Below are 25286 nucleotides of genomic sequence, written 5' to 3'. Positions count from 1 at the left end.
CCATGATCAAGTGGGATTTATCCCAAGGATGCAAGGATTCTTCAATATATGCTAATCAATCAATGTGATACACCATATTAACAAATTGAAGAATAAAAACCATAGGATCATCTCAATAGATGCAGAAAAAGCTTTTGAGAAATTCAACACCCATTTATAATAAAAACCCTCCAGAAAGTGGGCATAGAGGGAACCTACCTCAACATAATAAAGGCCATCTATGACAAACCCACAGCAAACGTCATTCTCAATGGTGAAAAACTGAAAGCATTTCCTCTAAATCAGGAACAAGACAAGGATGTCCACTCTTGCCACTCTTATTCAACATAGTTTTGGAAGTCCTAGCCATGGCAATCAGAGAAGAAAAAGAAATAAAAGGAATACAAATTGGAAAAAAAGAAGTAAAACTGACACTGTTTGCAGATAACATGATACTATACATAGAGAATCCTAAAGATGCCACTAGAAAACTACTAGAACTAATCAATGAATTTGGTAAAGTTGCAGCATACAAAATTAATGCACAGAAATCTCTTGCATTCCTCTACACTAATGATGAAAAATCTGAAAGAGAAATTAAGGGAACACTCCTATTTACCATAGCAACAAAAAGAATAAAATACCTAGGAATAAACCTACCTAGGGAGACAAAAGACCTGTATGCAGAAAACTATAAGACACTGATAAAAGAAATTAAAGATGATACCAACAGATGGAGAGATATACCATGTTCTTGGATTGGAAGAATCAGTATTGTGAAAATGACTATACTATCCAAAGCAATCTACAGATTCAATGCAATCCCTATCAAATTACCAATGGCATTTTTTACAGAACTAGAACAAAAAAATCTTAAAATTTGTATGGAGACACAAAAGACCCCGAATAGCCAAAGCAGTCTTGAGGGGAAAAAACGGAGCTGGAGGAATCAGGCTCCCTGACTTCAGACTATACCACAAAGCTACAGTAATCAAGACAATATGGTACTGGCACAAAAACAGAAACACAGATCAATGGAACAAGATAGAAAGCCCAGAGATAAACCCACGCACCTATGGTCAACTAATCTATGACAAAGGAGGCAAAGATATACAATGGAGAAAAGAAAGCCTCTTCAATAAGTCGTGCGGGGAAAACTGGAGAGCTATATGTAAAAGAATGAAATTAGCACACTACCTAACACCATACACAAAAATAAACTCCAAATGAATTAAAGACTTATAAATGTAAGACCAGACACTATAAAACTCTTAGCGGAAAACATAGGAAGAACACTCTTTGACATAAATCACAGCAAGATCCTTTTTGACCCACCTCCTAGAGTAATGGAAATGAAAACAAAAATAAACAAATGGGACCTAATGAAACTTCAAAGTTTTTGCACAGCAAAGGAAACCATAAAGAAGACAAAAAGACAACCCTCAGAATGGGAGAAAACATTTGCAAACGAATCAACAAAGGATTAATCTCCAAAACATATAAACAGCTCATGCAGCTCAATATTAAACAAACAACCCAACCCAAAAATGGGCAGAAGACCTAAACAGACATTTCTCCAAAGAAGACATACAGATGGCCAAGAAGCACATGAAAAGCTGCTCAAGATCACTAATTATTACAGAAATGCAAATCAAAACTACAATGAGGTATCACCTCACACCAGTTAGAATGGGCATCATCAGAAAATCTACAAACAACAAATGCTGGAGAGGGTGTGGAGAAAAGGGAACCTTCTTGCACTGTTGGTGGGAATGTAAATTGATACAGCCACTATGGAGAACAGTATGGAGGTTCCTTAAAAAACTAAAAGTAGAATTACCGTATGATCCAGCAATCCCACTACTGGGCATATACCCAGAGAAAACCATAATTCAAAAAGACACATGCACCCCAATGTTCATTGCAGCACTATTTACAATAGCCAGGTCATGGAAGCAACCTAAATGCCCATTGACAGACGAATGGATAAAGAAGATGTGCTACATATATACAATGGAATATTACTCAGCCATAAAAAGGAATGAAATTGGGTCATTTGTTGAGACGTGGATGGATCTAGAGACTGTCATACAAAGTGAACTAAGAAAGAAAAAAACAAATATCGTATATTAATGCATATATGTGGAACCTAGAAAAATGGTACAGATGAACCGGTTTGCAGGGCACAAATTGAGACACAGATGTAGAGAACAAACGTATGGACACCAAGGAGGGAAAGCCGCGGGGAAGTGGTGGTGGTGGTGGGATGAATTGGGCGATTGGGATTCACATGTATCCACTTATGTGTAGAAAATTGATGACTAATAAGAACCTGCTGTATAAAAAAATAAATTAGATTAAACAAAAAAAAAAAGAACAAAGTCCCTGATGAAAGGTTGTATGGAGTGAACTGGGAGAGAATTCCAACCATAATTTGAACACATATTTAACGAAAGCAGAACAGAAGCACTTATATTTTATTCAAACTAATGCCTTAGATATCAAAAGTAGTCACACCCTATGTTTAGGCTTTGATATTTCAATGGGAAATCAGAGTGCACCCAGGGTGTAAGGGGCTCTGCTAGTCAGCTTGCTTCGAGGAAAAAAAGGAAAGCAGGTCTTTGAGGGATTTTGGATGAAAAGTGGGGCACTTGACTTAGGGCAGTTGTAAATGGAACTGTGCTTTCTTCCTGTCCCTGGACGAAAGCCCTGACACCCTGGTTTAGGATATATAGGTCCTTTACAGGAAGAAATAAGTATTTACTCATTTGTGTTTTGTTCTGAGTGGGAATTCAAGGTTAAATGTAAAACCTATTGTTTCAGGATGACAGAGGGTAGGCAATACAAAGAAAAATTATTGGTCATACATACACTTGACCAATAAACGTTTACATTCATTTTCCCTCAGTAGGCTTAACAAGTCAGTGGGCTAACGGGGGGTGGAGAGGATTAAGGGTAACATGGTATTATCAGGAACAGTGGTCTCTTACTGCCTCAGCAGCTGTTTTGATGCTCAGTAAATGGCCTCTACCAGCAAAACTTTCTTCCTCCAGTCTATATAAGGTGGTTGGAATCACCTAAGGTTTGTGGCTACAGACAACTCAATTCATTCTCCAGGAGAGACACAAAGAGCTGATGCTCTGCTTAGGCTTTTATGATAAAACTTACCAATAGCTGGTATCGATGCTTCCATCCTTCTTTCAAACGCAAGCAACTTCTTGCTTTTCAGGTTAAAAACATGTTTTTCTGCCTTAAGATTTTTTCTCAAAACAACACGTTCAATGAACAAGTTTTACATAAACATGTTTATGACATTTACTAAGAATAAAATAGTTGATTTTGATAAGGTTGTGGGAGATAGATAGATGGGAGATAGATGAGAGAGATGAGATAGATGAGGCATTCTTTACAAACTTACATGCATCACAATCACCAATCACGTGCTAGCCACCTTATGAAGGTAGTCTCATTTAACACCTGACCCCCCACAAGAAATCCTGAAGTGCCACTATGACATTCATTTTACTGATGAAGAAACAAACTCAGAAAAGTCACAGCTGCAAAGTAAAACAGCAACAATGAAAACAGCAAGATGAGAACCCAGTTCTATCTGAATAGACAGCACATTTTTATACTTACTGAACTATATTGTTTCTCTTTACCTTATGCTGTCTTAACCTAGGCTAGTATATCTGAGACATGGGTACATATTATTATGTATTATCTGAGGACTCCCCAGATTTTAGAGTGAAGCCAAGGGAAAAAAGCAGTATACCAAACCTTAGTCCTGGGTCACGTAGGCAGGCACAAGACATTCCATTATGCAATCTAAAACCAAAGAATTTTTCCTCAGAAATAAATCCTTCTCTGAACTTCCTTATTTACTTTTGTCATTACCACTGTTCTAGTCATCCCAATTTAAAATCCTTAACGAAGGCATAATCAGGGCTTATAAATTAATGATGTGATAAAGGCAATGCTAACTATATGGTCAACATTTATGAGCACAAAAGATTTCAGAATCAATTCTGTAGGGTGAGAGACATAGTGAAGGCTGTTCCAAGGAAGTTATTTATGAGCTGGGCTGAATCCTGTTTGCCCAGAGAAATAAGGCAAACAGTAGTTGTTTGCCTGAACAGTAGATGAAAGTTTGAATATATATAGCTTCTCTCCCTCTACATCCAATGAACCACCAACTTATCTGGTTCTTCCTTCACAATATTTTTTTACACTTGCCCCTTTTCCACCCCTCATAGTTGTATATTAATACAGATCACCTCATAGTTGTATACTATGTATTACTATGACATTTCTGATTTAATATTTTCCTTCCTTTAAATACTCAGACACCACTAACAGACTAACTTTTAAAAAGTATCTGCTTTTACATGACCATGGAAACTTCAGAAGTTCCCTACTGACTCTGAAGTATAAAGTTTAAACTCAAAGTCTTCCACAACCTGCGAGCTATATACTTAAATTTCCCCCTAGAACAACCAAGTCAGCAGATGAAATAACACCTGATCCAGTGTAAGCTTCAAGCCATCAGCAAACTTTTACTGATTTACTGGGTGGAAAAGTCAGGGCCTTTGGAAGTTACTGGGAAGACAGCTGTGAACCACTCACAAATCTCTAGGAGTTTATATTATGGTAAATGAGAACCAGAAATGAACATAGAAAGCTAACTTTAGAAGAAGGCACCTGTCCCACAAGCCAGATTATAAACATGCTTAGTGTTCAATGGAGAGATGGATAAAGGGCTTAAGCTGGACTTTGATTAACTATATAAATAAATGTTTATTTGCTTATATAGTTTGGTTTTCAACTCATTATTAGAATGGACACTGTTAGCTCTTGTTCAGTTCAGCATCTACTGAGCATAGTGTACTGAACAGAAGCCATTCTACATGAAATAGGAGAAGGCACAACTTTTCTTTGCTCTTAAGTCAGCCCCTTCTCCAAGAAGTACAATTAGGGCCTGCATTCAAAACAATAAATGAAGGACAGAATTTCACTAGTAGTTAAATAGAAAGGCAGAAGAAAGGGGAGTATTCCATGATGGAATCTAAAAATATACATCAGAGCGTCTATAGATCTGGAAATGTTATGAAAACTTTAAAGCCATTATTATTGTATGAGTGTTCGGATACTTACCATTTAGAAATGGTACCAGAAGACTACTCCGCTTATGATTCAATCAGTTCTCCAGATGCAACCAGAGTGATTTTTTTCCAAAACACAGATCTAAGCATGTTACCACTTACTTCATGAAATCTTTCAATAGCACCCCATTTTTCTTAGGATAGACAAACTCCTTAACAGGTCTACAAGATCCTCCATGGCCTGACCCCTACCTATCTTTCAGTCAGCCCCATCACTGGCCTTTTTTGTTCTCATTTTCCCTGATGTAGTTAACTCTTACCTGCCCTTCAGGTCTCAGCTCAATTGACATTTGCATAGGTAATTACCTGATCAGAGCAAAACCTCTACTAAATCCTGTACTTCTCTGAAGTATTTGTAACTGTTTTAGTTTTATATTTGTGTGATTATTTAATGTCTATCTCTACTATAGGCTGTAAAGTCTAAAAAGGCAGAGATTTTAGACTAAATTTTTCCACAGAACGAAAAATATGTAAAATGTTATTTAGAATATGTACATTATTTTAAGTAGTTCTAGCCTAAGGGATAAGTAGCATATATCCTCCCAGGCACTACTACTTCAAAACCTATAAAACATCTATATTTAAATAATAACTATAAGCTTATGTTTATCTGTAAAATGTGGATAATCTTAAGGATGAGCTACACATATTAAAAGATATTATAACGTTCTTAAAACAATGTAAGGCACATGGTAAATAACATTATTCATAGTGCTTATGAATAATAATAAGCCCTAGTCCTAATTAATTCATATGTATAAAAAGTGTATCTCTCCAAACATTATCTTTGGCTGCGCCGTGCAGCTTGCAGGATCTTAGTTCTCTGACCAGGGATTGAACCTGGGCCATAGCAGTGAAAGCGCCGAGTCCTAACAACTGGACCACCAGGGAATTCCCCAAACATTTGATTTATATAACAGAATAATTCTGATGTTCTTTCAAACTGTTAAAATGATTCTGAGAAAGATAAGAGATTCAAGAATTGCTACATCTTTTGTTACAATTTTTAAGATAGTTATTCTTATCAGTTTTCCCCCTATTATTTACTTTAGCCCAGATTTGTTATTTTTTAAGACACATACAAGCCATTAAAATATGTACTTAAAATACACAGATACCTAAAATTTATCTCAAAATGCATATTTTATTTTGGTAGCCAATGACCATCAATCAAACAAAGAAAAGAAAACTAATTTCATGAAGGAAGACAAATCTATGGAGTGGTTTACAGGAAGTGAAGAATGAGATGGCTCAACTAAACAAACTTGGAATCATTAACTACAAAATGTCAAACTAACTGCAAGACAAGTGTCAAAATGGGACATTTAAGCAGTTTCGAAATGTTACACATCTTTCTCTAGCTTTTGTTACTTTTCAGAATTACATGTAAAAGTTATACAAATCATAGTAGTAGCTAAGAATACCAATCTATGAAAGTAGTGATTTGCAATACAAAGTTCTATTTTGATATTTTTCTTCACATCTTCAAATCAGTTGTCATCTGAGGTACTCAGTTAAGTTGTGGTTTGCACTTCCTCAACTTGACAAGAAAAGCTAATTTGAAGGGAGGAAAAGGTAAGGTCATTGCAATTTTGAGAAGAAAACACCATATAATATAGCATGGAAAACTTACCTGTATGACCAGTTTGCCAGTGTATAGGTCTAGCAATATAGGGAAATGATCCATAGGGAAAATCAGAATGTGATTCTTCTGTTATAGAACAAAATATGTATTGTAAGCTACATAAAATACTTTATAATTTGTTCACAAAACTGTTAAAAAACAAATTACTGTCCTTTTCCTGTAAGTTTTTTCCTCTCAGACTTTTTTTTTTTTAGCATTTGTCTTGGAGCTATTCTGACAGTTATCTTACAGAAACAACTTGTCAAGGATGACATGATAAACCTATATATGGTTTTATAACCAAATGGATAAGCTCATATCATAAATCAATGGATGTCTGAAAACTTGTTTATGGCCTAAGTAATGTGTACATACAACAAGGACCTAAATTTAGTTCTTTGAAAAATTCCTAGAAGTTGCTTTTTGGAATATTAGCTATTTGCATATCGGGTCCTATTAAATTCTTTCCCTTCAGTGATAATCACTGATCTAAATTTACAACATTATTTAGTATATTTAAAGTATTTCATAAGCCAATCCCCTTGTCACAAGTAAAATATGAATATTATAAGAAGTTCAGTTCTTCAAAGGTATCAGAGTTTTACATAAAAGGCAGGAAAAGTCATGATTCTGTCTCTTAAAAGATTTTAATTTAACAGAATAAATACTACATTTCAATTTCTATAGGAAAAACATAATAAATCCCTGAGAAATATTTTTATAATGTATTGCCCAATATATTCAGGAATGTAGTCTCCATTTATTATTGCAAACACATGCATAAAATAAAACTGAAGCTCACCATGGTCATCTTCTTGAAACATCTCACCTTCAATTCTAATTTTCTTTTGAGAATGTAATTGTAAATCTCTGTTGATTTTAGGTTCCACTTTTTGAGGTAAAATTCCATTTTTCTGTTTTGCAAGGCAAACCAACCAATCTCTGACAATAACTTCACTTATCTTTTCACATGAGAGGGCAAGTTCACAGATGCGAATTCCATCTAAAAGTTCAATAACCTGTGTGATGCTTTCAAAAAAGTGAAAAATATAGTTTAAATTTCTACTACAACAATAACTTTATATTTAAGTTCACTATACCTCTTACGCCAATTTAAATGCTATGTATGCTTAAATCAAAACGGAAAAAATGTAAAAATGCAAGTTAGGGCACATAAGAGGAGAATACTAAGTAAAAACAATAAAGAGACTATAACGTCATTGTTCACATTACACTTTTAAAAACTTTTCTTCTAAATTGTCAGAAGAAATATTCATCTTATATTACCATTTATGTAAAGGATGATTTAAACAGCAATATAACTGAATTTGGGACATATGCTGTTTCATAACAGGTTTTTTTTGACTTTTTTAAAAATTTATTTATTTATTTTGGGCTGCACTGGGTGTTCATTGCTGCGCGCAGGCTTTCTCTAGTTGTGGCGAGAGGGGGCTACTCTTTGTTGCAGTGCGCGGGCTTCTCATTGTGGTGGCTTCTCTTGTTGTGGCACATGGGCTTAGTTGCTCCACAGCATGTGAGATCTTCCCAGACCAGGGCTTGAACCCATGTCCCTTGTGTTGGGAGGCAGATTTTTAACCACTGTGCCACCAGGGAAGCCCTTCATAACAGTTTTACGAGATAACATATACACTTAACTCAGTTACAAAATGAACACTTTAGCCTAGTACTTAAAACAAAACTGTGTTTAAAATATCATTACCAAAAAGTCACATTACTCACTTTGCTAGATACACAGCACATACACCACCCTGTTTAAGATTTGGGTATAAAACAGGCAAAGCAACTTGAGGATTCAACATATCCAAAGCTACCTGTAGTGGGGGAAAGAGAATCAGACTGAGTTTTGTTTAAATAAAGCATGTGTTTTCTTTTCTTATTGAGGTGAAATGATACACTTTGGGAAAGCAATTACCCAGTTAAAGTATTTCATTTTTTAGAATGTAATACTAATGACTGTCATTTTACCCCTCTCAAAAAGGCATACTTATAATTATACAATTTGTCATAGTACTTGACTACATAAAAATTGTAATGGCATGTCTTGTACTTGGCAATATTGATAATACAGGAATCTTTAGCTATATTTTATACACATACCTAGATACACACACACACACACACACACACACAGTTGCCCCTTGAACAACATGGGTTTGAACTGCGCGGGTCCACTTAATGCAAGGATTTTTTTCAATAGTAAACACTACAGTACTACACAATCTGCGGTTGGTTGAATCTGAAGATGTGGAACCCTGGATATGTTGGAACCATGGATAGGGAGGGCCAACTGTAAGTTATACTCAGATTTTTGACTGCACATAGGAGGGGTGCCCCTAAACCCCATGTTGTTCAAAGGTCAACTGTGGGCTTCCCTCGTGGCGCAGTGGTTGAGAGTCCGCCTGCCGATGCAGGGGACACGGGTTCGTGCCCTGGTCCGGGAAGATCCCACGTGCCGCGGAGTGTCTGGACCCATGAGCCATGGCCGCTGAGCCTGTGCGTCCGGAGCCTGTGCTCCGCAACGGGAGAGGCTACAACAGTGAGAGGCCCACGTACCGTGAAAAAAAAAACAAAAAAAAACAAAGGTCAACTGTATATGTAAAGTTTCAATGCTTTAGTTCAGCTTTTGGCAATAGAAATTCACATTATCTCAAATATGTATTTTTATGTTCAAAAGTGTTGAATATTAATTTTAGAGATTCTAAAATTCAAGAATCATGTCCCTTGTTTCTTTACTCTTCATTCAGTTGCAAAATACAGGGCTGTACTCAAAAGATGTTGAATGAATGCAGAGTAAATGAAATTACAAAAAAATTCACTGAAAACAAAAATACGGTCAAATAGAAAATAAAGTGACTTACTGATAGATAGCTCTAGAAATCTAATGTAGTTGGCACATCATTATATTTACTAAATTAGAAATTATTCTGTTTATGTGTTTTAAAAAAAACAGTAATAATGGGTCATCATTCATTATTAATTTATTCACCAAATATTTACTGAGCATCTACCATGTGCCAAGTATTTTGCTAAGTGGTAAAAATATAATGGGAGCTTATATTCTATTTTGTTTCATAGGAACTTTTTTTCTAATTAAGGAATAGGCAGTAAACAAAAATCTAATAAATATGTAATTCAGAGGGTAATGAGTGACATGAAGAACTACAGGATTATAAAGGAGGACATGAAGGAAAGAATGACAGGGCAGGGGAAGGAAGTACTATTTTATACATAGGCTGGTCAGTGACGATACCTAAAGAAAATGATTAAGGTTACCCTGTGGAAATTGAGGGGGGAAGTGTGCTCCAGATTCAGGGAACAGCAAATACAAATGCTCTAAGGCTGTAGGATGCTTGGTGAGTCTGAGAAGGCCACAGTCGCTGCAGTGGAGACAAAAGGGGGACAGTGGTAAGAGAAGAGTTCTCAGATGGTGGGGATGTGGTGGGGATGGGGAGGGACAGATTATGCAGAATCTTACAGACTTTAACTTTACTCAGGAAGTGAAAAGTCACTGGAGAGTTTGAGACATGGTCTGACTTTTTAAACTTTTTTGAATGTGATAAACATAACATAAAAGTTGCCATTTCAAGTGTACAATTCAGTGGCATTAAGTACATTCTGACTTGGGCAAGGAAAGATGATGGTGACTTGCAATAGCAAATAGCATTGGATGTGATGAGAACACAGAGCCAATTAGAATTAGAATTGGCTGTCAGATGTGAGAGAAAGAAGTGAGAATGAATCCAGTGTTTTCATCCTAAGCTACTGAAAGAATGGAGATACCATTTACTATTGAGGAAAATAATTTAAGACAATGGGAAGAATAAGCTTGGGGAGAAATATTCGAGAATTCAAGATTTGGACACAAGTTTAAGATGCCTATTAGGGCTTCCCTGGTAGCACAGTGGTTGAGAATCCGCCTGCCAGTGCAGGGGACACGGGTTCAATCCCTGGTCCGGGAGGATCCCACATTGCGCAGAGCAACTAAGCCCGTGAGCCACAACTACTGAAACCCGTGCACCACAGCTGCTGGGAGCAACTAAGCCTGCTCTCCACAGCTGCTGAGGCCCACGCGCCTGGAGCCCGTGCTCCGTAATGGGAGAAGCCACCGTGATGGGAGGCCCACGCACCACAGCAAGGAGTGGCCCCCACTCGCCACAGCTGGGAAAAGTCCACGTGCAGCAAAAGGGACCCAATGCAGCCATAAATAAATGAATGAATAAATAAATAAATACTTAAAAAAAAAGATGCCTATTAGATATCCAAGTAAAGATCTCAATGACTAATCAAAGGGCCAACGGTGTGGACATATTGGTCTCTGTGACTGTAGTTTTAGTATATTATCAACAAGGACCAAAAATAAGACTACCAAGAAGCCTGCCATTCCAAAGCTCCATGGCTCAGCTAACAACATTACCATTCATTAGCCACTCAAATCAGGAAATTACAGTCACTATTTCTTTACCTTGAATTCTTTTTTGAGAATCTGTGGGGTTTTGATGCTTTTATTTGGATTAAAATTATCCAGTCCTACAAATCTACCTCTTAGTATTTCTCAGATTCATCCTACTGCTAATGCTTTAGGTCAGGACCTCATCATATCTTGTTGAAACATTACAATAGCTTTCTACATAGACTATGTAAATTCCATTCTTTCACCAGAATTATTCTGAAACAGGAATCTGGACATTCTACTCCCCTACTTAAGAACTCATCAATAGTTTTCCATTATCTAAAAGATAATGTCCACATGTCCTAGCTTGATATACACACAAGTGTTCTTCACTATCTAGTCCCTCATGACTGTATTTGCATCTTCATCTCCTCATTAGACCCAATTCTACAGCCATAATGTTTCATGCTTCTGAGTCTTTCTAATAAATGTTTATATGTCTACCTTTTCTTCTATATCGAAACCTCCTTTAAATGTATAATTCATTTTTGTCTTAGCATAGTAGGCGGCACACAGCAGGTCTCTAATACATATTTGTTGAATCAAGAAAGTGGTTCAGTAATTCAGAGAAAGATGATAATCCTCCACTTAGATGATTAAGGTATATTCCATGGAGGAGACAACCTTTTATCTAAGCTTTGAAGGAAGAGTAGAATTTAAACAGGTAGGGACTTCCCTGGTGGTGCAGTGGTTAAGAATCCGCCTGCCAATGCAGGGGACATGGGTTCGAGCCCTGGTCCGGGAAGATCCCACATGCCCTGGAGCAACTACGCCCATGCGCCACAACTACTGAGCCTGCACTCTAGAGCCCGCAAGCCACAACTACTAAGCCCGTGTGCCACAACTACTGAAGCCCACACGCCTAGAGCCGGTACTCCACAACAAGCGAAGCCACTGCAGTGAGAAGCCCGCACACTGCAACGAAGAGTAGCCCCTGCTCGCCGCAACTAGAGAGAGCCTGCGCGCAGCAATGATCCAATGCAGACAAATAAATAAATTAATTTTAAAAAGTAAAATAAACAGGTAGAGAAAAGGGAAAAGGAGAAAACTAATAATGATGAAAATCATAGCTAATACTAATTTAATGCTTACTATATATCAGGTACTGTTCTATGCACTTTACAGAAACACCTCATTTAATCCTCAACAACACTATGAAATAGGTATTAGTATTGATTACTATTCCTATTTAATACATGAGGTGACTGAGGCACAGAAAGATTAAGTAATTTACCCATGGTCATATTGGCTACTATGGAGCCTAAGTGAACCAGGATGAATAAACTCCAAAACTTACTTCCCTCTATTCACTCCCTCCTTTTCTCTCCTCAGAGATAATCATTGTCCTGAAGTTGGTAATGTTGCCAAATAATTTTATGCTTCTACAACATATGTATATAGCTACAAACAACACATGGTACTGTTTTTAAAATTTTACATATATGTAGCCATTCCATACTTATTCTTGAATAATTCGTTTTTCACTAAGTTCTATGAGATTTTTTTTTATTGGAGTATAATTGCTTTACAATGTTGTGTTAGCTTCTGCCGTACAATGAAGTGAATCAGCTATATGTATACATATATCCCCTCCCTCTTGGACCTCCCTCCCACCCCCCACCCATCCCACCCATCTAGGTCATCACAGAACACCGAGCTGAGCTCCCTGTGCTATACCGCAGGTTCTAACTAGCTATCTTACACATGGTAGTGTATCTATGTCAAATCTAATCTCCCAATTCATCCCACCCTCCCCTTTCCCTCCACGTCCACATGTCTGTTCTCTACATCTGCATTTCTATTCCTGCCCTGGAAATAGGTTCATCTGTACTATTTTTCTAGATTCCACATATATGCATTAATATACGATATTTGTTTTTTTCTTTCTGACTTACTTCACTCTGTGTGACAAACTCTAGGTCCATCCACATCTCTACAAGTGACCCAATTTCGTTCCTTTTTATGGATGAGTAATATTCCATTGTCTATATGTACCACATAGTCTTTATCCATTCATCTGTCAATGGACATTTAGGTTGTTTCCATGTCCTGGCTATTGTAAATAGTGCTGCATTGAACATTGGGACATATGTGTCTTTTTGAATTATGGTTTTCTCAGGGAGATTTATTGATGTAGATACAGTACATTTATTTCACTATGTTAAATAATACCATTGTTAGTATTCCACCATGTCCATTCCTCTTTTGATGGTTAGGTTGTTTACAAAATGTATTAAAATTTGTTTAAAATCTTTTATTAGCCATTTTTTTCTTCTTCTGTTCTCTTTGTCTTTGTGGTTCAACACCTTTTTTAATTCATCTACCCTCATTTGAGATGGCAGGAGTATAGGCAGGTTATATAAAAAAGCTAAAGAAAGGAAGGTTGAGATCAGATGCTGAAGGACACCATAAATCTTTGAATGAAAAGTTCCTAATTGGTTTCTCAGCAGGAGAGTGACAGTATGAGAACTAGATTAGTCTAAAGATGAGGAGAATGGATTGGAAGTGTGAAGGCCCAGGAGGTGAGATGGCAGCTAGGAGAGGAATTAAGTAGTCAAGGAAGCAAAAATCAACTAGGATAACAATAACCAGAAATCAAGTGGTGGGAACATGCATAGAAATTTATGTTTACTAGTATGGAGGTTCCTTAAAAAACTAAAAGTAGAGTTGCCATTCAAAAAGATACATGCACCCCCATATTCACAGCAGCACTATTTACAACAGCCGAGATATGGAAGCAACCTAAATGTCCACTGATAGATGAATGGATAAAGAAGATGTGGTACATATACACAATGGAATACTACTCAGCCATAAAAAAGAATGAAATAATGCCATTTGCAGCAACATGGACGGACCTAGAGATTATCATACTAAGTGAAGTAAGTCAGAAAGAGAAAGATAAATACCGTATGATATCACTTATATGTGGAATCTAAAATACAGCACAAATGAACTTATTTATGAAACAGAAACAGACTCATAGACATAGAAAACAAACTTCTGGTTACCAAAGGGGAAAGGGGGTGGGGGAGGGATGAAGTAAGAATTTGGGATTAACAGATACAAACTACTATATATAAAATATCAATAGATGAATAAGGTCCTACTGTATGAACTATATTCAATATCCTGTAATAAACCACAATGGAAAGGAATATGAAAAAGAATATGTATATATATGTACAACTGAATCACTTTGCTGTACACCAGAAAATAACACAACATTGTAAATCAACTATACTTCAATAAAATAAATAAATAAACATCCTCTCCCCCAAAGATATTTATGTTTACTATACGCCTCTTGAGTTTTGGTCAAGTGCTACCTTCAAGCAGGACTTTCACCAACTGACAATTTTTAGAGACTTTCTTAAAGAAAGGAAAATTCTTCATGATCTAGCTTTAACTTAATAATTCTATATTATGAGTAATTTATTTATGAACACCAACTATAATTCTTTGCCCCAATAGTATATGACTCTTCCCCAGAAGCTGACAGTTCTCCTCCTTCTATATGCTCTGAGTATTCATCTGTCACTATTATTCAAGAGAGATTCAATTGAAAAAATCTAGTAAGGAGTATTCTTTCCTTTGGAACAGGGATGGATGTTTCAGCAGGTTTCCACAAGGCTGTAACAATACTGTTAAAATCCTTTGTTGTGTTTCATGCTCATCAAGCAGAATTCTGATGACCAATTAAACTCCCACGTATCTGTGACGTTCCTATGGATGGCCTACATAGAACAAGTCCTCTTTCTGCCCTTATTGAGCTATATAATGTGCAAGCCAAACAAGGATGAGGGAAAAAAAAACACAAACTGTGGTCCTTGTGTCCAGGAAGCTGTGCCACTGTAGCTATTGGCTTTAGTTATATCACAGATAGGAAGCAGTCCTGATAAAAATCACCTCTTTGAACTTTACTTCATTTCTCACCTAGTTTCCCTTATAAAGTTCCTAAAATAAGCTTCCAATAGCCAATTAAGAAAAGTGAAGAAGGGACTTCCCTGGTGGCACAGTGGTTAAGAATCCACCTGCCAATGTAGGGGACACGGGTTCGAGCGCTAGTCCAGAAGATCCCACATGCTGCAGAGCAACTAAGCCCATATGCCACAACTACTGAGCCTGCGCTCTAGAGCCCATGAGCCACAACAAATGAGCTCGTGTGCTACAACTACTGAAGCCCACGCACCCAGAGCCCATGCTCCGCAACAAGAGAAGCCACCACAATGAGAAGCACGTGCAACGCAATGAAGAGTAGCCCCTGCTCGCTGCAACTAGAGAAAGCCCGTGCGCAGCAACAAAGACCCAACACAGCCAAAAATAAATAAATAAATCTATTAAAAAAAAAAAAAGAAAGAAAAGCGAAGAAGACTTCTTACCTAGACCTCAGTCCATAGTGTCAAGCCATGAACTGATAATGGCATCATCAAGGGTAAGGCAACTTAAACTAGAATTGTGAAACTCTGAGGTCATCTAATAGCACTATGGCCCATATCTCCATCATCACTGTTCACAGCTTAAAATGGCATTCTCTCGTCGTCTATCCTTTTATCTTCATACTACTCTGCTTCTCCTCCCCTAACTCAACCTCCCACTCCTCCCTCTCCTCCCAAATCCCTCCACTCCACTTTCTGGAGCTTTGTTCACAATAAATATGCCTCTATCCTCAACATCTTTAATTGACACTCCTCTACATCCTGACTTTAACTGTCTAAAGATGCCTCTTGCCTCTTCCCTCAAAACTGAAGGCTATTTATTCCCCCAAATCTCACAATATGAGGTCAGGTGCGGGGCTCAGTATGCTCCCAATGCTGCTTCCAAATTATTATTCCTTTATCCTAGAAACGTTGAAGTTCATGATGCTCAACTACTCCTCCTAGTATTTCATCATTACCCTACATTTAGTAACAACTTTGGCACCTAATTCAGTATATCTCTCTGCTCTGAATCCCACCATGATATTAAAGGAAAATATTCCTCCCACTCTTAGAGATAGAAATGGGGCAAATAATGAAAGAAGATCCTTTTCCATATAAAAGAAGCATGGTCCCTGTTTTCTTTGTACTCAGTATTAGGTAATATCATAGGACTACTTTAGAAAACTTACCGCATCAAATGTTAAAGATTTTATGTCTTCAGTTGCTCCTAAAATATCCTTATGAATAAAATCCACGTTGTCTGGCCACTCTTCTACATGACTCATTTTCCATGAATCACGCCAGTGTTTGTAATTCTTCTTAGCCAGTTCATGGTGGTCTTTTCTAATTTCAAAACTTATGACTCGTCCTTGTGATCCAACTTAATTTAAAAAAAAATCACGACATTACACAGTATTAATCAGTACATAAAGAATGTCAAAATTTTATTTTGCAAAGATATTACATGGATGTGAAAAAATAATTCAAATAGTTCAAGGTTACAAAAGTCTCTACCCTGTCCCAAATACCCAATCAATCTCCCTCATCAGAGACAATCATTCCACCATAGTTATTTACCCTTCCCGAGAAAGTCGCTGCCTATAGTACAAGTGTACAAGTATCTTTCTCTGTTTTTAACACACGTTGTTATCTATCATATATACTGTCCTGTACCTTCCTTCTTATTTACCAATGCCATTTCAGTGATTAATGATCTACTGCATTTTTTAAAACAGCTATTATGTTCCATTGTATGACAATGTCACAGTTTATTTAACCAGTCACCTACTGATGAACATTTAGCTTGTTTCTAGTCTTATGCTATAACAAACAATATTGCAATAAAAATTATTTTGCCTAAGTCTTTGTACACATGAGCCAGTATATCTATAGGATAAAGTCCTAAAAATGGAATTGCTGACTCAAGGGATATGTGAATATTTTTATTTTGAAAATTATTACCAAATTGTCCTCCAAAAAAACAATGATACCAATTTACACTCGACCAACAATGTATTAGAGTGCCTATTTCTCCATATTCTCTCCAACAAAGAGTTATCAAACTTTTTACCTGTGTCAATCTAAAAATTGCATATAGTTTATCATTGTAGTTTTAATTTGCATGTCTTTTGGATGTCATATGGATGAAGTTAGGCCTTTCAGATACTTAAAAGATACTTGTTTGTTTGTTTTTTTTAATTTATTTATTTTTGGCTGTGTTGGGTCTTCGTTGTGGTGCTCGGGCTTCTCTTGTTCCAGAGCATGGGCTCTAGGTGCATGGGCTTCAGTAGTTGTGGCATGTGGGCTCAGTAGTTGTGGCTCGCAGGCTCTAGAGCACAGGCTCAGTAGTTGTGGCGCACAGACTTAGTTGCTCCATGGCATGTGGGATCTTCCCAGACCAGGACTCGAACCCATGTCCCCTGCATTGGCAGGTGGATTCTCAGCCACTGCGCCATCAGGAAAGCCCCAATACTTGTATTTTTGTGTGTGTCTGAAAAACTTTCAAACTATTTATCATAGTAATGCTGCAGTTTCACAGAAAACTACTACATTTTAACTTACAGCAATTAATTTTCTACCCACCTCTATATGAGGTGATTTGATACCATTTGGAGGCTGTCCCAGATCAATCAGTCTATAGTTAAAATGAAGAGTTTAAATTGCAGCATGTCTCTTTAAAATGTAAGTCCAGCTGTAAGTCATCATGTTCTCAAGGGATAAAAGTTAATGTTAATAGTAGCATAAGCTAAACACTTAGAAAATTATGGTGAAAATAAATCCATCCTGAAAGTAAACAGCAATAATTTCTTGATCACTCATAGTTTGGGATTATTTATGCCATGACACTCCTCCAACACTATAGATATTAGAAATACAAACATTCCTCTTGTTTCACAAATTTTTTATAAATTCACTTTGTCAAATGCATTTAGGAATCTGTCACAGATTGTGAAGAAATGGCTGCCTTTAACTATGCACAGAAAAGAGTCCAACAAAAGATGTGAGGAGCCCAAAATGAATTTCCTGACCCAGTATAAGTTGGATTATGTTTGTATGTGATGACATTAGGTCAAAAAACAAAAGGTTTAAGTTTAATTCAGTATATGTCTATCTGTAATCTTTATAAAATCTACCCACATACACCTACAACTGCTCTAACAATGTTTATTAGCTAAAAAAGAATGCATTTATAAAACCAACATGAATGATTAAAAAAAAAAATCTACCAAAAGAGAATGCTGTCTATTACTAGGTGAGAAAGGGAACACTGCAGAGGCAGCCAAACAAGCCAAAGCCATCCTGACAATCAGAGGAATTAAGTGGTCAAAGGGAGCAATAATCAACTACAGTAACAGTAACCAGAAATCAAGTGGTGGGAACATGAACAGATATTTATGTTTACTATATACCTCTTGAGTTTTGATTAGGTGCTACCTTCAAGCAGTACTTTTACCGACTGACAATACTTAGAGACTTTCTTAAAGAAAGGAAAATTCTTCGTGATCTAGCTTTAGCTTAATAGTTCTATATTACGTATTAATTTATTCATGAACAGCAAAAATAATTCTTTGCCCCTGATAGTATATGACTCTTCTCCAGCAGCTGACAGCCCTCCTCCTTCTATATTCTCTCATACTGAGTATTCACTTGGCACTATTATCAACAAACACATGTACATGTGTGCACAAAAGACAAGTACAAGAATGTTCAGAGAAGCACTATTCACAACGTTCAACTCAAATGTCCATCAACAGCAGAATGGATAAACTGTGCTTTACTTACAAAAATGGCAACTAACATGAAATAACCATCGCTACATGCAGTGGCTGAATCTCACAAACAGAAGGTTGAATGAAAGCAACCAGATTCAAAAGAGTACAATACTACAGGAGTCCTTTTACGTAGGATTCAAAACAGGCAAAACTAATCAATGGTGATAAAAGTCAGAGTGGTGGCTACCTTCTACCTTTGGGTAGGATAAGGACTGAGAAGGGATTTGAGGAGGTTTCAGTGGTACAATAACATTCCCTGTCTTGATCTGGGTAATAACTACGTGAGTGTGGTCACGATATAAAAATTCATTGAGGTATACACTTATGATCTGTGTACTTTTCTGTAGCTATGTTATGTTCTAAAAAAAAATTTAGTTAAAAAAAAGCGTGGAGGGAGCAACAGAAAGCAAACAGAGAGAGGGTTAGACAGAGAATGACTTGAATAAATGCACAAAATGGAAAGAAAAACAGTTGCTTACATTTGATTTCAAGAATGCTCTCTATCACAAAGTTATGTGAATATTTTCTGAAACATCTGTATCTATTTAACTTCCCGTTATTATGGACAGACTGAATGTTTTCTTTGTCATCTAAATTCAACTCATTTATCCCAATCTCTTACCTGCTTTGGATAAAAACAAGCTCGTTCCACCAGAGCCCGAGCCAGCTTCCAAAACAGTATCACCTGGGTGGATATTCATCATCAACAGTATCATATTCATATCCTATGATTGAAACACAGCATGGGTGACTCTGTGACCAATAAATATGTACTAAGCACCTAGGCTTACAAACACTATGTTGGACTTGGAGAAAAGAAGTGAAAAAAAAAAAAAGGATTAAACTCTGGCCCTGCCTACCAAAAGTTTATATTTTACTTGATGAAATGAGAGATTCAAGAATCAGGTAGCAAATACAGAAGCACTTCAGTATAATATTGAAATTACAGAAAATAAGTAAGAATAGGAGCTCAGAGAAAGGAGAAATCAGCAGACTGCCCTACCTTAAAGACATAGAGAATTTAAGGAAACAGTCACAAAGTAGAAACAGTTTTAAACAAAAAAGAGGTAGAGTAATAAACACAGTTTGCCCATCTCAGGAGGAGCGGTAAGGAGAGACCTGAATTCATGCTAACGCATCTGAACTTAACCTGGTAAGTAACTGGGGCATGTCACTGAGGTAATATTAATGGCATTTTATAAAGATTAATCTGTGAGACGAATACAGGATGTACTAGAATAGAAAAAAATTAGAGGTATAAAGACCAGTTAGGAAGTTATTACATAATCTCTGCATGAAATGATGAATGCTCATTTAGAATTAGGATACCAGGAATAGACAGGAGGACTCATTTGCCAAACTTTATAACTAAAGAATTGTTTTGTTAACAGGAATATCATGGATGATAGTAGTAATAGCTGTTTATTGAAACTTCACCAGGTGCCAGGCTTCTGTTAACTATGCAAACTGCTTTCAAACATTATCTTGTTTAATCAGAATACTAATATGAGAAAAGTATCACCATCCCCATTATAAGGATGAGAAATCAAAAAAGTAATTTGCCCAAAGTCACACAGCCAGGAATCAAGTGGGCAAGTCAGGGGTAGACCTGATGTTGAACTCCCAAACATCTCCTAACCACGCTGTTGATCATTTCACTATATATTACAAATGCTATAGAGAGAGAAAATTTTAAATGTTAGCATTTATTTCAACAGCCCCCCAATAACAAACCTTTCGAAGTTGCTAATAAGCAGCACATCTGGTAAGGTTTTACTATCTTTTCCTTCTCTGGCAAAAGCTGATGTGAAAATTCTAAAAGAAACAGGAGGTTTTCTAGGATCCTCTGTTGAGTCACAACAAAGTTGTGTATTAAATATAGGTTTAGATGCATAAGAAACTATTTAACAGGTACAGTTATCTAATTAAAAGCCAAAATGTATTTTCTTTTTTTTTTCTTTTGCGGTACGCAGGCCTCTCACTGTTGTGGCCTCACCCGTTGCGGAGCACAGGCTCCGGACGCGCAGGCCCAGCGTCCATGGCTCACGGGCCCAGCCACTCCGCGGCATGTGGGATCCTCCCGGACCGGGGCACGAACCCGTGTCCCCTGCATCGGCAGGCGGACTCCCAACCACCGCGCCACCAGGGAAGGGAAGCCCTCAAAATGTATTTTCTGAAATGATGGACTAAGGCTTGAACCAAATGATACTTAGACACATAATTCTTAAGGTGTATTAGTCAAAAAGTTTCATTAACAAATTCAAAGTCTTTCAGACATACATATCCTCTCCCATCTGCCAGGCACGTGGGAGTAGAGGTGGGAGGGGGCACAGATAACTTCACACAGGAGTGGGAGGCAGCTCCAGTAGCCATTTCAGTGAAATGCCCTGGAGAAGGCAGTTCTATTTCCTTGGCTCTTTCATATAAGACTAGAATTATAAAATTAAAAAAAAAAACGTTAGCACACTTTAACTTTTGCTTCCTGCCATTCAGGTTACCTGGTCTCCATGGAATGAGGTTGGAGCCCATTTTACACATCCTAGCGATTTCAGTCCCAAACTGGGGTGGGAATAGCATTTATTCATTTCCTTGCCTCTTTCCAAAAGGGATTTGAAGCTACTGGGAGACTCCTCTGAAGTTATGAAATATCACTCTACTATTGAGTTTTCTATACATTTTAAAACTTTAGGCTTTCAAACAATCTTTTCAGACTTTTTCCTTTTTTTCCTTGGCAGGAATTTTAATCTCTTTCCTAACTAATTCAACAATATAAACCTAATCCTCAGCAGAAGGTTTTAATAACTGGGCTGCACTTTAGCCTTAAGTGGCAACAATTCCTACTCTCCAATGGTTCTTATATAAGTATTCCAAACACGCAAATCAGCAGAAAAGATTAATTTAAAAATTTAGGGAGTGTTGGGAATTCCCTGGCGGTCCAGTGGTTAGGACTTGGCACTTCCACTGCTATGGTCCCAGGTTCAAACCCTGGTTGGGGAACTAAAATCCCGCAAGCCACAGGGTGTGGCCTAAATAAATAAATATATAAAAATAAAATAAAAATAAAAATTTAGGGAGTGTTGCCATCTATACTTCTACTCCAAACCTAAAAGTGCTTGATATTGACCCCTGTGAAATGTTCACACTTTACACGTAACTATTAGGAAGTTTATTCAAAATTGCTCCCTCAGACCAACTTTTAATATTAAGATAATACTACATAATTCTACAGAGGAGACCAGCTTTCAAAAGTCAGTGGAGGGACTTCCATGGTGGCGCAGTGGTTAAGAATCCTCCTGCCAATGCAGGGGACGTGGGTTCGAGCCCTAGTCCCGGAAGATCCCACATGCTGCAGAGCAACTAAGCCCGTGCGCCACAACTACTGAGCCTGCGCTCTAGAGCCCGCGAGCCACAACTACGGAAGCCCGCGCCTAGAGCCCGTGCTCCACAACAAGAGAAGCCGCCGCAATGAGAAGCCCTTGCAGTGCAAAGAAGAGTAGCCCCCACTCGTTGTAACCAGAGAAAGCCCGTGCACAGCAGTGAAGATGCAAAGCAGCCAAAAATAAATAAAATAAATAAATTTATTAAAAAATATACATATATATAGACTGGATTCCTACTTAGAACCTTCCAACAGTCACCCAATGCACATGGAATAAAATACTCATATCTCCAACCACAGCACATCTCATACCATTCTCTCCCTCACCTAACCCACTCAGCCCACAGCAGGAACTCTGCAATACTCTTCCCTTTGCAAGCACTCTGCTCCTAGATCTTTGCAAGGCTCCCTCTTCCTTAATTAGTTTATCAAATGTACCTCCTCAGAGACCTTCTCTAACCACCTGACATAAAGTATTCTCCTCCCCCAGGTTACCCAACACAATGTTATTGTTAATCTACTTGTCTTCATGGCACTTAGCACTACCTGAAATTATCGAATTCTTTCATTTACTTGTTTGTTCCTTGTCACCTCCTCTAGGACATAAGGTCTATGTTGAGAGCAAGGGCTGTGGTTCACCGCTTCACCTCCCTAAAATAGTGCCCTGAATATATAAGGTAGGCGAGTATTTACTAAAGAAATAATGAATGATTCCTCATCTAGGACTAGGAGGAGGAGTTGTTACAAAGGAACATTCTGCTCAAGGACAGTGACTGTGACTAATGATTAAAATAAACCACTAGCAAGGATGATTAGCATAAGATTGTAACAAGAAACTAGGTAGATAATTTACTTATAAATAATATTCCTTTTATGTTTAGTGTCTAATTTTAGCTGTTTTCATATAAATTTTTTCTTCTAATGGGAAAAGCATAGTGAGGGCTTCCCTAGCGGCGCAGTGGTTAAGAATCCGCCTGCCAATGCAAGGGACACGGGTTCGAGCCTTGGTCCGGGAAGATCCCACATGCCACGGAGCAACTAAGCCCATGCGCCACAACTACTAAGCCCGCGTGACACAACTACTAGACCCCGTGTTCCGCAACAAGAGAAGCCACCGCAAGGAGAAGCCCGTGCACCACGACGAAGAGTAGCCCCCACTCTCCGCAACTAGAGAAAGCCCGTGCGCAGCAAAGACCAAATGCAGCCAAAAATAAAATAAAATTTAAAATATATTTAGGGCTTCCCTGGTGGCGCAGTGGTTGAGAGTCCGCCTCCCGATGCAGGGGACACGGGTTCGTGCCCCAGTCCGGGAAGATCCCACATGCCGCGGAGCGGCTAGGCCCGTGAGCCATGGCCGCTGAGCCTGCGTGTCCGGAGCCTGTGCTCCGCAACGGGAGAGGCCAAAACAGTGAGAGGGCCCGCGTACCGAAAAACAACAACAACAAAATATATATATATATTTCAAAAAAGCATAGTTTGATATCTATTGTTGACAAAATATACCTCTAACAACATGCCTGATTAAATATGATGCTTAAAATATCGCCACAGTGGTACTAAAAAATTGTCCCCAAGAGTTCAACGTTCTCTTGAATGCTGAACTCGCAACCTTAAGAATTATGGGGAATAAATACACATTCTTATTGCCTAGTGAGTCCACATCACTCTATATAGTAAATCACTTTACAGATCTGAGAATCGAGGCTCCCAAGTTAAAATTAAAATCTGGCTATTTCTTCCTAAAATTAGTAATCATAAAATATGTAAAAGTCATAGCCATTGGTTAAAAAAAAAAGTGAGAACAATAAAAACTTGAAACGTGCTGAGATGTGCTTTAAGTACATTAATCAGGTCTGTAGTACTGCATCCGTTTTGCTCTTGGTGGAACCAAATGAACCTAACTCCCATCGCATTACCTTAGGATATGTTATGGCAGGCCCTCTTTGCATCAGTAATACATAGTCTTCCAATGCTGGCCTCCTCAGCATGAAGTGCTTACCAGAGGAACTCCTCAGTATCTGGCCGGGGAACTTCCCCACGATCTCGCTGAACGGGACTGCCCCCCAGATACTATTTAAGTGTCCGGCATTGCTCAACCTAAATAATTTTTTAAATTGTGTTTCTCTCTTCCCAGTCTCAGCTAAAATCAGCTCCCCAGCCTGAAAAGGCACCTCTCGGGTAGTTGACCAGGAAGAGGAGACGTGAAGTTCGTCATCCTTGGTGGCAGACTGGGCCACGCAGGGCAGCGAGGGACCGCCGGATCCCTGGTGTGCGGGACCCGACTGGCCCTGGTCTTCACTCGAGCCCTCGCGCTTTCGAGGGGGTGACTCCTTTCGCGGCGTCGGTAGTCTGAGGCTTTCCAGTGACGAAAGACATCTGGTCCCAAGTCCCCGGACGAGCGGAGGGAGAGATGGAGACGACTCTACGTCTGGGGCTTTCCTCTGTGCCGCCTTGCGCTCTCCTTCTTCATCTCGCGCGTCTCTAGACGAGAATTTGCAACACAATAACCGGGCTCTCTCGAAGGGCTCTTGCCCAAGGCAGCGCAGGAATGGACAGGTCCCGAACCCTGGCCACCTCCGGAGACGCCTCAGCGGTAGCAAGACCAGACCCAGGCGCCTGGTTGACAGCATGACGACCCGCGCAGGCGGCTGTCGCAGGCGACTGTCGCAGGGCCGAGGCTCCGCCTCTCGCTGCGCGCAGCATTGACGCAGCTGCCTGGGGGACGGACAGCTGTTTCGCCGGAAGAACTCCGCTACAGCGCCTGCGTCCCGAGGAGGGGCGCAGCGGCCGAGTTGGCAGCTCGGGGTTCGGTGAGGTAGTCGCTGAGTAACTGTCCCGGGAGCGGGCCTCTTTCCCGCGCAGGGGCCCATTTTCCTCTTTGGAATGTGTGCAGAGCAAACAGTTTACTGCTGACAAATCTCCACCAGCCTCGTCCGGGGATGAGAGGATTAAGAGAGACACAGCCTGTCAAAGCGTTG

The 25286-nt window shown here is 38.6% G+C and overlaps 2 protein-coding genes across 2 annotated transcripts in view; one reads left to right on the top strand and one right to left on the bottom strand.

The window, feature by feature from the left end:
• Window positions 1-6386, top strand: part of SPDYA (speedy/RINGO cell cycle regulator family member A) — a 33741-nt gene extending 27355 nt beyond the window's left edge. The window contains exon 7 of the mRNA XM_060026885.1: window positions 6298-6386. Within this exon, the coding sequence (XP_059882868.1) occupies window positions 6298-6386 (89 nt within the window). The remainder of the gene's footprint in view (window positions 1-6297) is intronic.
• TRMT61B (tRNA methyltransferase 61B) lies at window positions 6199-24938 on the bottom strand. The gene is made up of 6 exons (XM_060026884.1): window positions 24225-24938; window positions 19552-19654; window positions 16347-16537; window positions 8506-8597; window positions 7568-7794; window positions 6199-6852 (listed from the first exon to the last, which is right to left on the bottom strand). The coding sequence occupies exons 1-6, from the start codon at window positions 24936-24938 to the stop codon at window positions 6656-6658; spliced, it is 1524 nt and encodes a 507-aa protein (XP_059882867.1). The 3' UTR covers window positions 6199-6655.
• Between the last annotated feature and the right edge of the window lie 348 nt (window positions 24939-25286).

Source organism: Delphinus delphis, chromosome 12 (assembly GCF_949987515.2).
Source record: "Delphinus delphis chromosome 12, mDelDel1.2, whole genome shotgun sequence".
NCBI classification, from domain to species: Eukaryota; Metazoa; Chordata; class Mammalia; order Artiodactyla; family Delphinidae; genus Delphinus; species Delphinus delphis.
Note: the sequence above shows the minus strand (reverse complement) of the source record. Positions and strands in the feature narration are given on the sequence as shown.